Genomic DNA, 17,621 nt, shown 5'->3' on the forward strand with positions numbered 1-17,621 from the left:
ACAGCATATAGAATGCTGGACTTGGAGTCAGGAAAAGAGGAGTTCAAATCCTGCCTTGAGCACTTACCCACTGTATTACTCTGGGCAAGCCATATAACCACCCTCAGCCTCAGTATTTTCATCTGCAAAATGGGAATAATAAAAGCTCCTATTTCACATGGTAGTTGTGAGAATTAAATAATAAAACATAATAGAAAACACTTTTCTAACCTTTAAAGCACCATGTAAATGCTAGTTATTATATCATTTTCATTGTTATTCCCTGACATTCCTCTTCTCATCTAGAGTTCTGCTCTCCAGTCTGAAGCCTTTCTCATTTTATTCCATGCCCATATTTATAATATAATCAATCAACACTGTGGCAGAAAACCACTCACAACCACAAGCTTCCCAACTGTAGCTGCAAGGGTGAAATCTGGATAAAAGGGGCAAAGCCAAAACTGAGGTTAATTAAGGCATAAGGCATCCTCACTAAAGAAGAAGAAATGCATGTTAAAGTAGCTAAGCATCTTAAAGAAAGGTTTGACCTCACACCCATCAGATTGGCACAGATGCACCCCCCCCATTCTTCAACAAAGAAGCCTAACAATTGTTGAGGGGCTCACATGGAATGGGAACATGAATACACTCTTGGCGGAGGGATGAACTTGAAACCACCACCCCAAATCACTAAAAACACTCTGCTTCCTCTTGGAGCCCATAGGTGCTTAAAGGAAGAAGGAAAGGATCCACACACACAGATTTATAGCAGCTCTTTTTGATACTACAAAAAACTAGAAACAAAGTTAGCGATCATCAGTTGAGAAAGGATTGAACATGTTATGGTATATGAATGTAATCAAATATTATTACACCATAAGAAATGAAGAAAAGAATAAACAGAGAGAAGCATATGAAGACTTGTAAGAACTGATACAGAGTGAAGTGATCAGAACCTGGAGGGCAGTTTACATGACGATCATGGTAATATAAAGGGAAACAATTTTGAACACTCCAGATCCCTGATTAATGCAATGACCAAGCACAACCACCAGGTGACTGGTGACAAAACATGCCACCTACTTCTGAGCAGAGGGATGATGGACTAGAGAGAAGGAATGACATTTACAGATGTAGCTCATGTGTTCATTTGTTTTGCCTGACTATATTTATGGGTTGCAAGGGAGTGTCTATCTGAGGGATGAGTTGTCAGTGGGTAATGAAAACTATGAGAGAGGGAGAGAAAGAGAGGGAGAGAGAGAGAGAGAGAGAGAGAGAGAGAGAGAGAGAGAGAGAGAGAGAGAGAGAGAGAGAGAGAGAGAGAGAGAGAGAAGTTTTGATGAAACATGTAGAAATACACAGAAGAGAGCAGAAGGAAATTCAGCAAGGGACATATTGGACAAGCAGGTCATGCTAAATTTAATATACACCTTAAAATGACACATAAGATAAGTTCACTGTTTCCTATACAATCTATTATTTGCTTATGGAAATGCTTGTGTTTGTTGCTTGTGAAATTAATTCATGATATTTTCCCCCCAAGAAGGGCATTGAAGAGTGGTTCAGACTTTTTAGGGAAGCCTAAATTATATATTGCTGGATATAGAGACTCCTTGGATCTGACTGTCCCTCCTTGCCAAGCCTCTCCAGTTTCTCATCTTCTTGGTCACATGGAAAACCAGTAATAAGGCTCAATACTTGCAAATGGAAGTAATAAAGAAGAATATCCCTCAGATCCTCCATGGAAGAACTAAAAAGAAGAAACTAGTATCTGCCTAGTCATAAAAAGTAGAAATATGGTACAGGTCCCTAAAATGTTAACTGTTACCCGAATACCTCTGTTCCTACACTCATTACTAAGTAAGGAATTTTTTCAGCCACAGCAACTTACAAAGGTCATTTGATTAGACAGGTTGTAATGTGTACTAGCAGAGAGCACAACAACCCCAGTCAAACTATCTTTAGAAGACTAAACACTAATAAAATGAATACTACATTTTCATTGCGAGGAGGGATCCATTTTTCAGTTTTGCTTTGAAGGGAAGAGAGGAAAAGGGGAAAGGAAATAAGCATCCATATAACACCTACTATGTGCCAGCATTTCACAAATATTGCCTCTTTCATCCTCACAACATTTATTAAAGCATATAACTTCATGGACATTAGTGGAGATTCAGGTATACATACATGTTGTATGACCCCAGTAATATGTGTGCTCCTAGAGGGCAGGCAGGAAAGATGGACTCTTGTTGGAGGAGCCACTCCTTTTCAATGACATTGAAAAGGGAGAAAAGACTTTTTTCAGATCTTTTTTTGGGGGGCAGGTGGTATTCAAAGGACAGGTTAAGGTACAGAAGAGTAAGATTTACAATAAATGGGCATGCCTGGGGCGATGTTGTAGGGAAACATCATAGTGAGTAAATAACTACACATCTGCTTCTACTGTGTGCTTCTGTAGGAGCTCTCACTGCCCTGACTGTTATCACTTATCCATTTGTAAGAACCCTCCTCTTGAGTCACATGGGCATGCATGGGCATGGGCTTTGTCTGCCAAGAGCTTCTGCAGGAACTCGGGTCTCTGGTTTCTGCCATGTCCTTAGAAAGCTATAGACAAGCTCTCATAGCTCTCGGGAGACCATGAGACAGGAACAAACAAAATAATATATGAGACTGGATGAAGGAAATATCATTTCTGACTAGGAACTCTTCATGTTGAAACTGGCAATTACCCTACTCCAGATGACTTATAATAGGATTAAAAGAAATACTGAGATAATTTCCATAAACCAGATGCAAAAATTCACTTTATTTCTTTAGTGCCATCCTGCAAACACTGAGAGACTCTTTCGGGGATTCTGCAGGGCTTCCGAGGTAGAAGGGACATTAGTGGCCATCCAATCTGACCCATGCTGGAAGAATGCTAACAACATACCCAACAAGTGGTTATTGAAACTTTACTAAAAAGCTTCTGTCTAGGGCAACTCACTACCTGCTGAAACCATTCATGCTACTTTGGGGTAGCTCTCATATTAAGGAAGTTTTCCCTTATATCATGACTAAATGTGCCCTTTGCAACTCTATATGCATGGCAACTTATTTTTTCCTCTGGAATCAATCAGAAATAGAATGCTTTGTCCACATGACAATCCTTTGGATACCAGAAAATATATATAATGCCCCTCTTCCCTAAGTCTTCTCATCTCTAGGTTAAATATACCCAGTTCATTCAACCATTTCTCTTAATGCTATTCACCAGCCTAATTGACTTCCTTTAACCCACTCAAAGTTTCACATATGACAGTCCATCTCCTACATTTTTTGCACTGACTGTCCCCCTGCCGCAATGGCGTTCTTTCCTCATTCCTGCTTTCTTGCTTTTTTTTTTTTTGGAGGGCAATTGGGGTTAAGTGACTTGCCCAACAGTCACATGGCTACTAAGTGTGTCAAGTGTCTGAGGCCGGATTTGAACTCAGGTCCTTCTGACTCCAGGGCCAGTGCTCTATTCACTGCGCCACCTAGCCGCCCCCAATTCCTGCTTTCTTTCAAGACTCAGTTCAAGCACTAAAACTTTCCCGATCCCCTCAATTACTAGTACACTTCTCTCTGGGGGCATTCTGGTAAATGTTTAACAACCAACTGTCCAAAAAAAATGTTTACATGATACACCTGTAAGTTTAATCTGCATTATCAACATTTTCTCCATCATTTCTTGAGACATCAACAAAACAATAAATCAAGACCTGATTGGTAGCATTTATTGATTTCCAAGATGTAAATGTTCACACTGAAAACTTAGCAACTGGTTCTCCCAAGTCTAGTTAAGCTGGTTCCACCATACTCCTGACTCCTTCCTAAAACTACCTCATATTCATTTTGTATATTACATTTATGTATGTAAATATATATATATATATTCATGTCTTTTTCCCCATTAGAATGTAAGCTTCTCAAGAGCAGGTAATGTTCCACTGTTATACTTGTATTCCCAGTGTTTAACACAGTGCCTGTGTTAAAGGTTTTAATAAATATTCAGTGATTTCTTAATGGTGGCGATGCAATGGATGAAATGGAAATATGTGAAAGATTAGTCTAGAAGAATCCACATCTACCAGATGTTATATGTACAGTTGTTCCATAATCTTCATGTTCTAGATGTTAAATTCCCTCTCTTTCTGTTGCTGCCTTTCTTATTTCTGCAAGATAATCTTTTTTTTTTTTTTGCTTTTTGGAGAGCAATTGGGTTTTAAGTAATTTGCCCAAGGTCACACAGCTAGGCTTTTTGTTTGTGTGTGTTAAGTGTCTGAGGCCAGATCCGAACTCCTCCTGACTCCAGGGCCAGCACTCTACTCACTGTGCCACCTAGCTACCCCTGCAAGATAATCTTTTAAAAAACTTGTTCAACTGTGTCCGACTCTTCATAATCGCATTTGGAGTTTTCTTGGCAGAGATACTGGAGTGGTTTGCCATTTCCTTCTCCAGCTCATTTAACAGATGAGGAAACTGAGGCAAACAAGGTTAAGTGCCTTGCCCAAGGTCACATAGCTAGTAAGTGTCTGAGGCTAGATTCAAATTCAGGTCTTCCTGATTTCAGGTCCATCATGCTCTATCCACTGAGTCACCTACGAGCAGGTGTTAGAATCCTCAAAGAAGGGATTGAAGCTACTTCTTTCCTACCGGTAAAGAAAAAACCCAGTAAGTTATTCTGGGTCAGTGTTCAGTGGAGTGGAAGGATGGTGATGACTGCCTGAGCAAATCTGCAGAACAAGGTGAGAGCAGAGACTGATTTAGAAAATGGAGCTTGCTACCAGCTAGGGCATTGTGATAGGGAACAAGATGTTCTGAGAGTGAAGCAGGCTACTCTGGAGATAACAGCAAAAAAGCAAGCTTTCAGAATGTGAGAAAGGATGCAAGCAGCCTTGCAGGCTTTACCAGCATGGCAGTCTCTTCTGTGTCCTTCATTGCATGAGGTATCTCCTTATGTAAGTTTCCAGTCTAGCTCTTGGGCTGGCTCACGCTGTCTTCTCCAATGCACTTACCTAACACCAACCAGCAGCATTACAGCAGGGACTAACAAAGGTGACATGGGGGTGCACAGGATCAGCAGTTATGGGCCACCCGCCATTGGGTCAGGGGAGTGGGTGGATGGGAGAGCTGTGCCACAAGAAAGTCAATGCTAGTCGGAGCATTCATTAATCGCCTAGGGGATGCTGGCCACCTTGCAAGGTGCTGGGGGTACAAAAACAAGAAGGAAATAGTCTCTGCTCCCCAGGACTTTATATCCTACTGAGGAGATACAACAGACACACAGAGAAAAATAAATAAGCAGATTCCAGGTGATTGTAGGAGGGAGAGAAAATACAAGTATGGGGTCCAGGAAAGGTCTATAAGAAGTGGCACTTTTAGGAGTCTTGAAGGATGTGGGGGTTCTAGGAGGAAGACAGGAGGAAGAGGAGCGATCTGGGCACAGGGGAGCAGTTATTACAAAGGCACAGAGATGGGAGATGGCAGTCGGGGTCCAAGAAGCCAGGACGGAACACAGTTTTCCAGAGCTGCCTGCAGGTATAAGGTAAGTTACGTCAGCATTTATTAAGCATAATACAGCATAGCAGGCACCATGCTTTGCTCCAGCATTGTACTTAGTGTTATAGCTACAGCGACAAAAATGGAAGCATCAGTGCATTCTAAGGTCAATGTATCTGGCTGCCACATCACAATGCTGACATATCAATCTTGTTATTCAGTCTTCATTTCTGAAAAGGACCACTGACATCCCGGGGTGGTATCTGGACTCAAACATGATTTGGATTTTTTTTAACTAAGAACTGAAGTGATTTTTATTCCATAAATTAACCCATGGGCTACAGATATTTGATAAGATTTTATTGGTCTTTCACTACAGATATTTGATAAGAAGATTTTACTGGGCTACAGATATTTGATAAGAAGATTTTACTAGTCTTTTACTTCCTCCAGTCCTCTGATGGCAGATTTTGCTGTGACCGCAGAGGTGGCATTGTGGGTCCATGCACCAGCAGCTACTGTTTTCATCCAGGATCCACAATGCCAGATACCCACAGCCCATCTCTTCATTTTGGTCTCACCACAGAAGGAGCAGGTATACTTGGCATGCTGGCTAATTTCAATTTTCTTCATTATTTTTTCTGAGAAATGCATCATAACGTGTTCCATATTTACCAACAATGCCGACCTCCTTGGTACATTTAGCCATGTTGCCAGTTGTGGGGCTGGAACTTGGAGAGGAAAGTATGCATCCATGATTTGGATTTAACTGAGGCACAGTTACACAAAGTCATCAGTCTCACTCTCTCTTCCTGAGTCATCAAAGTCAGCGGCAGGACAAAAGTTCTGGTGACGGCCCAGAGTGCAGTGGATGACCTTGGCGTCGTCCTTGTCTGACCAAACTCTGAGCATTCCACAGCACCTGCTTTACCTGCCTTCATGGCCTGTTGCAACAAATTGTTCTCATCTACCCATTCTGCTCATCCCCCTAACTCACCAATGGATCTGAGGCCTGTTGGTCACCCTGATCCTGGGTTAGCCCATCTGCCAAAATGATTTTACTGGGGTGTGGCTGCTGCACATGCTACAGCTCTTTGGAGCCACGGGTGAGAGTAGGGTGAAAAAGTGGACACTAAAGGTGGAAAGAAGCCCTGAAAAGGGCTCAGCAAAGCCTCACACCAGAAGAGCTAGTCCTCCCTGAACACCCTGCACACCCCCTCCCTGGTCCTCCCCAGCTCTAGTTAGTGTACAAAAGCATAATTTATCCAAATACTAATTAAGGTCTGTTGTATCATTCACAAAAGTAACATAAAGCATTTTTCCAAATTAAATTTTACTTATTCTCTTTTGAGAATTCACCATTTTCCTCCTTTCTTTAAAATACTCAGATATTCTATAATTTCCAAATAAAGAGTTGTGTTTTTCAATTCTTAACAGCAGTTCTCATATAATGATACCACAATAGTAACATAAATTTTAAACACTAATTGCTGACATACTAAATTGATTGCATTCAAGACCAAGATAAAGATAGAACACTGGGTTTAGAGTCAGGAGGACCTGAGTACAAATTCAAACTCAGACACTTATCTTACAGGTCACTAGAACCCCCACACCCACCCTGAGGTGTCTTTCACCTGAATTCAGCCCATATTTTTTTTTTAAGCAATCGGGGTTAAGTAACTTGCTCAAGGTTACACGGCCAGGTGTTTCTGGGTGGGTGCTAAGTGTCTGAGCCCGGGATTCAATCTGCAGGTCATCCCAACACTGGAGCCAGTGCTCTTACTTGCTGTGCTACCTGGCTGCCCCCAGCCCATATTTTTTAATCCAAGAGGAAGACTTTGCATTTATCCCTATTAAATTTCATTTTTAGATTTGGCCCCTCATTCTTGCCTGTCAAAATCCTTTTGGATCTCAATATTGACATTGCCTCCTAGACTTGTGTCATCTGGAAGCTCAGTAGGGGTGTCATTCCTGCCTTTGGTCAAGTCACTGGCTCACAGAGATCACCATTTCCTTTTCTAAATGCTAACAACCATCCCTTTAATGATGCATTTTCAGATTTTGCCAGGAATAAAAGTCAAGCTCACCTTGAGTGGTGGACTTCTAGTTAGGAAAATCTGGGTTCAAATCCTGCTGCTAATAAAACCAATGCTACCTACCTCACAAGGTGGTTGTGAGGACCAAATGAATCATACACCATTGTGAGCCATAAAGGGTTCTGTAAATGTCACCTATTATCATTGTTTGAAAGAAGAAGCTATAAACCTAGAACATGTCCTAGAACAGGAGAGAAGAGAGGAACAATACAGACCTCTAGCTCAATGCTAACCAAAAAAAAAAAGCAGGAAGATGGCGAAAATGGAAGGTTGGTGAGGAGGAATGGACAGTGTGACATTATTAAGAGAAGTTTCAGATTTGTAAGTACCTCCTCTGCTCGCCAACCTCCCTGCCTTCACCAGGTAGCAGCATGAGTCCTACTTCGGGAAATACCATTCAAAGAACTTTAATCCTCAAGGTGAAGAGGAAGTAAAACCTTCGTCACAGCAACAGAGAGACCAGCACTACCTGTTCTCCAGGCTCATCCAAGGGACTATATGGCAAACAAACTGGGGCATCTGAACCATGGATTCTTACAATAATATAGATCTGTGGGTTTGTGGGCTTCTTCCATGACATCCCTCTCCTGGGAACCTTTACTCCTGTGGTCCCTAGGTCCCACAATGAGATGTGCTTCCGAAATGATGAATGGAATATATTCTTCTTCTTCTTTTTTTTTTTTTTGCTTTTTTGGAGAGGGGAAGGTAGGGTAATTGGGGTTAAGTGACTTGCCCAAGGTCACACGGCTAGTTTTATGTTAAGTGTCTGGGGCCAGATTTGAACTCAGGTCCTCCTGACTCCAGGGCCGGTGCTTTATTCACTGCGCCACCTAGCAGCCCTGAATGAAATATATTCAATTCATATATAATCAAGAAGCATTAATTAAGCCATTTTACATGCCAGGCACAGTGCTGGGTGATGGAGATAAAAAGATAAGACCAAAAGCAGTCCCTGCCCTCAATGAGTTTATATTCTGCTGCGGAACTAGAACATGTTGATACACACACATATTTCTATAGACATATATATGATTATATATATGTAGAAAATTATCCTTGTGTGCAAAGACACATATATTAGGCATATAATATGTGTATGTATATGTGTGTATACATAGGTATATACATAGATACATATGTGTGTGTATGCAGCTAAGTGACACAGTGGATAGAGCATGTACAGCTTGTAGTCAGGAAGACTAATCTTTCTGAGTTCAAATCTGGTCTCAGACATTTACTATCTGTGTGACCCTGGGCAAGTCACTTAACCTTGCAATTGCAGCTTCAGGGAAGCAAAGTCCTTTTCTGAGTAAAGACCAGAGTATAAGGCAGGAAAGCAACGACCATATCTTTTCCTGGATCATACCACTTTGGAGGAACTGAAAACTGAGAGACCCCTCAGAACTAGCTCTGAAAACAGCAATATGAAAAACCTGAAGCTTAGGACAGTGCCCCCTCCATGCTGGCAGCAGAATCTGACTTTAACATAAAGTTAAAAGATAAGAAATAGGCTGGAAAATGAGCAAACAACAAACAAATAATCTGATCCTAGACAGTAACTATAATGACAGGAAAGATCAAAATACAAACTCAGAAAAAGATAGCAATGTCAAAATAGCTCTATGCAAAGCCTCAAAGAAAAATACGAATTGGTCACATACTCAGAATTCCTGGAAGAGCTCAAAGAAAGAAAAAAAAATTTAAATAAGAGAGGTAAAGGAAAAAATGGGAAAAGAAATAAGAGTAATACAAGAAAATAATGAAAAAAAAAACAGTTAACAGTTTGGTAAAAGAGGTACCAAAAATACTGAAGAAAATAACATCTTCAAACTCAAAATTGGCCAAATGGAAAAGGAAGTACAAAAATTCACTAAAGAAAAGAACTTAAAAAAACAGAATAGGTCAAACAAAAAAAGAAGTATAGAATCTCACTGAAGAAAAAACCTCCTTAAAAATCAAAATTTGGCAAGCGGAAGCTAATGACTTTATGAGATATCAAGAAACAATGAAACAAAGTCAAAAGAATGAAAAAATGGAATAAAATGTGAATATCTCACTTAAAAAACAAATGACCTAGAAAATATATTGAGGAGAGATCATTTAAGAACTGCTAAATTACCTGAAAGCCAGGGGGGAAAAGAGCCTAGAAATAATATTTTAAGAAATTATCAAGGAAAACTGCACTGATATCCTAGAACACGGGGGTAAAGTAGAAATAGAAAGAATCTACTGATCACCTTCTGAAAGAGATCCCAAAGTGAAAACTTCCAGGAATATCATAACCAAATTCCAGAGTTCCCAGATCAGGGAGAAAATATTGCAAGCAGTCAGAAAGAAACAATTCAAATGTCTTGGAGGTACAGTCAGGATTACACAAGATTTAGCAGCTTCCGCATTAAAGAAATGGAGGGTTTGGAATATGATATAGCAGAAGGCAAAGGAGCTAGAATTATAACCAAGAATAACCTACCCAGCAAAACTGAATATAATCCTTCAAGGGAAAAAAATGAATTTTAAATAAAACAGAGGACATCATGCATTCCTGATGAAAAGACCAAAACTGAATAGAAAATTTAACATTCAAACACAAGACTCAAGAGAGACATAAAAAAGTAAATATGAAAGTGAATTCATAAGGGACTCAATAAGTTAAAATTGTTTACCTTTCTATCTGGGAAGATGAAATTTGTAACTTCTAAGAACTTAGAGGGGGTATACATAGACAGAGGGTACAGGTGTGATCTGACTATGATGGAATGATCCCCCCAAAGAATTAAAGGGTAAGAAAGAGGGATGCACTGGGACAAAGGGGAAGAGAAAGGAAAAATGGAGAAAGTTATCTTACATAAAAGAGGCATGCAAGAAAGAGCTTTACAATGGATGGGGAAAGGGTAGGAGGCAATGCTTGAACCTCACTCTCATTGGAATTGGTTCAAAGAGGGAACACCATAAATACTTAGTTGGGTATAGAAAAGGGGAGTAGGAGGGGAAGGGGATAAGAGAGGGGAAGCTGATAGAAGGAAGGGTAGATTAAGGGAGGAAGTGGTCAGAATCAACACAGACTTCTGAGGAGGGATGAGAGAGGTGGGAAGAAGAAGGGAGAGCAGGGAAGAGGGAGAGAGGGGAGTAGAGAAAGGATAAACAGCAGAAAAATAGGATGGAGGGAAAAACACAGTAATCATAACTTTCAAAGTGAATGGGATAAAATCACCCATAAAGTGAAAGCAGATAGCAGAATGGATTAGAAGCCAGAATCCAAAACTATGTTGTTTACAAGAAACACATTTGAAACAGAGAGACACACAGAGTAAAAATAAGGGGTTAGAGCAGAATCTATTATGTTTCATCTGAGGTTAAAAAAAAGGAGGGGCACAGGGATAGCAATCATGATCTCAGACAAAGTAAAAAGAAAAAATAAACCTAATTAAAAGAGATAAGCAAGGAAACTTCATTTTGCTAAAAAGGTACCATGCACAATGAAGCACTAGCAATATTAAACATATGCACCAAATGATATAGCATCCAAATTCTTTTTTTTTTTTAAAGCAATTGGGGTTAAGTAACTTGCTCAAGGTTACACGGACAGTTATGTTGTGTGGCTGTTAAGTATCTGAGCCCAGAACTGATCCCAGGTCTCCTGACTCTGGGGCCAGTGCTCTTACTCACTGCACCACCTGGCCGCCCCGAACATCCAAATTCTTAAAGGAAAAGTTAAACAAGTTACAGGAGGAAATAGACAGTAAAACTATACTAGTGGGAGAACTCAACTTTCCCCTCTAATCATAAAACAAACAAGATAAAAGTTAAGGAGATAAATAGAATTTTAGAAAAGTTAGATACGACAGACCTCTGGAGAAAAGTGAATAGAAATAGAAAGAAGGATATCCTTTTTCTCAGCTTTCTCACCTTCAAAAAACTGATCATGTATTAGACCCTAAGAACCTCATAAACAAATGAAAAAAAGCTGAAATTTTAAATATTTCCTTTTTAGACTATAATGCAATAAAAATTATATTTGATAAAGGGTCATGGAAATACAGAATAAAAATTAGTTGGAAATGAAATAATCCTAAAGAATAAGTGGGTCAAAGAACAAATCATAGGAACAATATTCATTTAAGAGAATGACAACAATGAGACAATATACCATAATGTATGAGATGCAACCAAAGCAGTACTTACAGGAAAATTTATATCTCTAAACACATACATCAATAAAACAAAGAGCAGATCAATGAATTGGGCATGCAATTAAAAAAACTAGAAAAAGAACAAATTTAAAATCCCCAATTAAACACCAAATTGGAAATCTTGAAAATTAAAGGAGAGATTAATAAAGTTAAACATATAAAAAAATGAACTAATAAATAAACCAAGGGCTGGTTTTATGAAAAAAAATAAAACATTAGTTAATTTGATTTTTAAAAAGGAAGAAGAAAACTAAATTATCAGTATCAAAAATGAAAAGAATGAATGCACCACCAATGAAGATGAAATCAAAGCAATTATTAGGAGCTATTTTGCCCAATTATATGCCAATAAATCTGACAATCTAAGTGAAATGGATAAATATTTACAAAAATATAAATTGTCTAGATTAACAGAAGAGGAAGTAGAATACTTAAATAACCCTATTTTAGAAAATAATTGAACAAACCATAAATAAGCTCTCTAAGAAGAAAATCCCCATTACAAGATGTAGTCACAAATGAATTATACCAAACATTTAAAGAAAAATTAATTCCAATATTATATACATAAACTATTTTGGAAAATAGGCAAAGAAGGAGTCTACCAAATTCCTTTTATGACACAAATATGGTGCTGATACCAAGACCAGAGGCAGCAAAAACAAAGAAAATTATAGACCCATTTCCTTAATTAGTATTGATGTAAAAATTTTAAATAAAATATTAGCAAGGAGATCATATCACTAAGATCATATAATATGTCCAGGTGAGATTTATATCAAGAATGTAAGGTTGGTTCAATATTAGGAAAACTATTAGTATGCTGACCATATCAATAAAAAACCCCACAAAATGATGATTATCTCAATAGATGCAAAAAAAGCTTTTGACAAAATACAATACTCATTCCTATTAAAAACACTAGAAAGCACAGGAATAAGTTGAGCTTTTCTTAAAATGTTAAATAGTATCTATCTAAAACCATTAGTGAGCATTTTTTGTAAAGGGAATAAGTTAGAAGCCTTCCCAATAAGATCAGGGGTAATGACAGAATGCCCATCATCCCCACTATTATTCATTATTGTACTAGAAATGCTAGCTATAGCAATGAGAAGAAAAAGAAACTGGAGGAATTAGAAGAGACAAAATGAGGAAATAAAATTATCACTCTTTGCATACAACATGATGGTATACGTAGAGAATCAACTAAAAACTAGTGGGAAAATGAACAACTTCAGCAAAGTTGCAGCATATAAAATAAACCCTTATAAATCAGCATTTCTATACACTGCTAATAAAGTCCAGCTGCAAGTGATAGAAAGAGAAATTCCATTTAAAATAACTGCAGACAATATAAAAACACTTGGGAGTAGTATCCCAAGACAAAGCCAGGAACTATATGAACACAACTACAAAATACTTTTTTTACATACAAATATAAACAATTGGAGAAATATTAATAATTTATGGGTAGGCTAAACCAATGTAATAAAAAATGACAATTCTGCCTAAACTAATTCACCCATTCAGGGTCTTACCAATAAAACTACCAAAAATTACAGAGCTAGAAAAAATAATAACAAAATTCATCTGGAAAAACAAAAGGTTGAGAATATCAAGGGAATCGATAAAAAAAAATATGAAGGAAGGTAGCCTAGCAGTACAAGATCTCAAATGCTATTACAAAACAGTAATTATGAAAGCAATCTGGTACTGGCTGAGAAATGGAGTGGTGGATCAGTGGCATAGATTAGGCATATAATACTGAGTAGTAAATGACCACAGTACTCTATTATTTGATAAACCCAGAGATCCAAGCTTTTAGAGAAAGAGCTCACTAACTATTTTATAAAAATTGCTGGGAAAACTGGGAAGTAGTTTAGGAGGAACTAAGTATAGACACACACAGTATACCAAGAAAAGATTAAAATGGATACGTGATTTGACATAAAAGATGATATAAAGCAATTGAAGAGCATGGAAAATTTTGTCACATCTATGGATAAGGGAATAATTTCTTTATTTTTTTTCTTTCTTTCTAGAGGGGGGAAGGCAAGGCAATTGGCTTCAAGTGACTTGCCCAAGGTCACACAGCTAGTAAGTGTATCAAGTGTCTGAGGCTCAATTTGAACCCAGGTCCTCCTGACTCCAGGGCTGGTGCTCTATTCACTGTACTACCTAGCTGCCCCAAAGGGAATAATTTATGACAAAACCACAGATAGAGGGTATCACAGAAAGTAAAATGGATAATTTTGGTTACATAAAATTAAAAAGTTTTTTGAATATACAAAACCAATGCAGCCAAGATTAGAAGTAAAGCAGGAAACTGGAAGAAAAAAAAATACAGCAAGTTTCTCTGACAAATGTCTCATTTCTAACGTATATAGAGAACTGAGTCAAAATTATAAGAATATGAGTCATTTCCCAATTGATAAATTGCCTAAGGTATGAATAGGCCATTTTCAGAAGAAAAAATCAAAGCTATCTTTAGTCATATGAAAAAGTGCTCTAAATCACCACTGATTAAAGAAATGCAAATTAAAACAAATCTGAGGCTAATTAAAACAATTCAGAGTAGTTAATATGACAGAAAAGGAAAATGACAAATATTGGAGATGTGGAAAAACTGAGACACTAATGCACTATTGAAGAGTTGTGAATTGGTCCAACCAATCATTCTGGAGAACAATTTGGAGCTATACTCAAAGGGCTATAAAACTCTGCATACCCTTTGACCCAGAAATACCACTAGTAGGTTTGTATCCCAAAGAGATAAAAGAAAAAGGATCTAGTGGTACAAAAATGTTTATGGCAGCTCTTTTTGTGATGGCAAAGGAGAAATCAAAGGCATGCCCATCAATCATGGAATGACTGATCAAGTTTTGGTAAGTGATTGTGATGGAATACTATTTTGCTATAAGAAATGACAAGCAGGGTCATTTCAGAAAAACCTGGGAAGACTTAAATGAACTATTGCAAAGTGAAGTGAGCAGAATCAGGAGAACATTGAAAACAATAATAGCAATACTGCACAATGACTAACTGTGAATGACTTAGTCATTCTGAGCAAAACAATGATCCAAGATAATTCCAAAGGACATACAACGAAAAATGCTATCTACCTCCAGAGAAAGAACTGATGGAGTCTGAAAGCAGATTGAAGCATATTTTTTCTCTTTCTTCATTTTTCTTCCTTTTTTGCAACATGACTAATATGGAAATATGTTTTGCACAATTTCACTTACCACATTTCTTACCTTCTCAATGGGTGGGGAAGGAGTGGATGGGAGAAAGAGAATTCAGAACTTAAAAAAAATTTTTTTTAAATAAATAAATGAATCTAAAAAGATGACAACAAAAACCTTGCGTCTTGTGCATCACATGGTTGTTTTAAGGACAAAATGAGATAATATGAAGGAAAAGAAGGGAGAAAATAACCATTTATTAAGTGTTTACTATGTGCCAGAACTGTGCTAAGCAATAATAATAAAAATAAGAATGTTTTGAAAAGTTAACAGCTTGATAAAAATGTAAGGCTGAAGGATGATAATTCTTACTCCAAATCAGTAACTTGTGGATCCAATCTGGAGAAAGGTCCTTTAAAGAGACTTGGGAACTAGACTTTTAACTGCCAATGAACATTGTAGCCTTATCCCAGATCTTACTAACATATTCCAATTAACCAACACTAGCCTACTACAACCAATTCAGTTTGATGTAGATCACAAAAAGCTAATTCCTTAGCACACTGAACCAATATCATAAGTGGCCAACACAAGGAGAAGGCAATATTCTATTGCTCAAACTAGGACTGGGATAGTTGGTAAAACAGTCCGGAGGGGGCGTGAGTTCAACAAGGAACACTTTAATATTATTTTTTCTACTTTAAATTTATTTGTAATTTTTAAATTCCATTCTCCATTGTATTGGGCCATTTATTTCATGATGTCTTTATAAAATATTTTGTACATATTTTGCTAGACTTAAAATAGATCATACAATATGAGTCCTGGAGCTAAGCAGGACCTTGGAGGTCATCTGGTCCAGCCTGCCTCGTTTTATAGGTAAGGAAACTAAAGCCTTAAAAGATGATACAACTTGCCAAAGTCCCCCAGAGTACCAAAGTGAGTTCCAAGATTTGAACTAATGTCTTCTATCTGCATCCACCACTAACATTTCTTCCATTATAGTATGATGCATTGTGTTCATGTATTGACTTACTTGTCTACACATTGTTTGCTCCCAATCGAATACATATTTGGGGGGGGGGGTCAGGGTTTATTTGTTTTTGTCTTTGGATCCCCAGTACCTAGCACAGTACCTGGCTTAATATATGACTATTGACTAAATGAACATCAAATCTCAGGTACTACAGGAAAGGCTCAAAGCTTCTGGTGGATGGTAGCACAAAGAGCATAGAATTTTCCAGGCTCACCTAGGGAGCATCAACCAATCAATGCCTTCTCATGGCTGTACCTGTCCCTCCATAGGATTATGAATCATGAATGTTCTTTTTGCCAAGTCTGCATCTTGACAAACTTATTTTCTGCCTGGATCAGTCTGTCCTCCAAGGCCTCCGATCTAGGGACGACCTTGGGTCCCAGGTTTAACAGGACATGAGACCATTCTGAGAATTGGACAGGACAGGGCGTGCCCCACACTTACGAAATGGCATCCACCATGGCGAGCCCCATGAGGATGGAGCAGACAGCATGGTCCTCCCGGTAGTCAGGCAACCCACAGATGCAGTAGTAACAGTCTCCCAGGATCTTGATACGCAGCTGGTGGTATTTCTGAAATAGGTAAAAACCAGTCTTTGCACTTCACTAACTCCCTCAATCAATCAACAAACATTTATTCAGCACCTACTATGTGGCAGGCACTGTGCTAAGTGCTGAGAATACAAAAAGAGGCAAAAGTCAGTCCCCTATCTCAAGGAGCTTACAGTCTAATGGGGGAGACAACATGCAGACAAATACATACAAAGCAAGCTGTATACGGGATAAATAGGAAATAATTAAAAGAGGGGAAGCATTGGAATTAAGGGGTTAGAGAAGGCTTCCTGTAGAGGGTGGGATTTTAGTTAAGACTTAAAGGAAGCCAGGGAGGTTTTTGTCTATTACTTAGTCCAGGGGAAAGAGAGCTAGTAAAGCATAGGACAGGTGGAAGAAAACAGGGGTAGCTATCTGGACAAAAGGCCAACTCCAGACCCATGAAGACACTGGAAGAGGAGAGAGAACATGGTATACTTACAGCTGCCAGCTTGTCAAAGCGGGCAAAGAGTTCATTGAGCAGCTTCACCAACTCCTGGGCACTGCAGGCTGAAGAGAGCTGAGTGAAACCCACGATGTCAGCAAACAGAATGCTGGAGAAAAAGAGGAAAGGGTTATAGCCACAGACATTTCAAAATGCAAGCCTCCCAATGGGCAGGCTTCAGTTTCCTCATCTATAAAATGAGGCAGCCTGGACTAGATGACCTCGAGGGTCTTGCTTAGCTCCAGGTCTCATATCATGTTTTAAAGGGCTTGGTTGAACCTAAAGCTTTATCAGATGCAACTTTCTTGAGGACCGGGCTGCTCTGTTTCTGTCTTTGTATTCCTAGCATCTAACACAGTACTTAGCATATAGTAGGACTTTAACAAATATGTACTGGTTGATTGATTCTTCATAGCTAATTTAGGACTATGATCCTTTCAAGTTATCCTAGGGCTTGCCTAGAGGCAGCTAAGTGGTTCAGTGGATACTTGGAGTCAGGAAGACCTGAGTTCAAACCCTTACTTAGCTGTCTGACCCTAGACAAGTAATTTAACTGCTTTCTGACTCAGTTTCCTCA

General features: G+C 38.6%; 1 protein-coding gene across 1 annotated transcript in view; it reads right to left on the bottom strand.

Annotated features, from left to right (window-relative positions):
• Positions 1–17,621, bottom strand: part of ADCY3 (adenylate cyclase 3) — a 136,650-nt gene that overhangs the window by 37,956 nt on the left and 81,073 nt on the right. Inside the window, exons 5-6 of the mRNA XM_069071985.1 lie at positions 17,042–17,153; positions 16,454–16,581 (exon numbers count right to left, since the gene is read on the bottom strand). Coding sequence (XP_068928086.1) covers positions 16,454–16,581; positions 17,042–17,153 — 240 coding nt within the window. The remainder of the gene's footprint in view (positions 1–16,453; positions 16,582–17,041; positions 17,154–17,621) is intronic.

The sequence above is a fragment of the Petaurus breviceps genome, unplaced genomic scaffold (genome assembly GCF_028583685.1).
Source record: "Petaurus breviceps papuanus isolate PSGF00001 unplaced genomic scaffold, PetGlider_PUasm1.0 90845, whole genome shotgun sequence".
Lineage (NCBI taxonomy): Eukaryota > Metazoa > Chordata > Mammalia > Diprotodontia > Petauridae > Petaurus > Petaurus breviceps.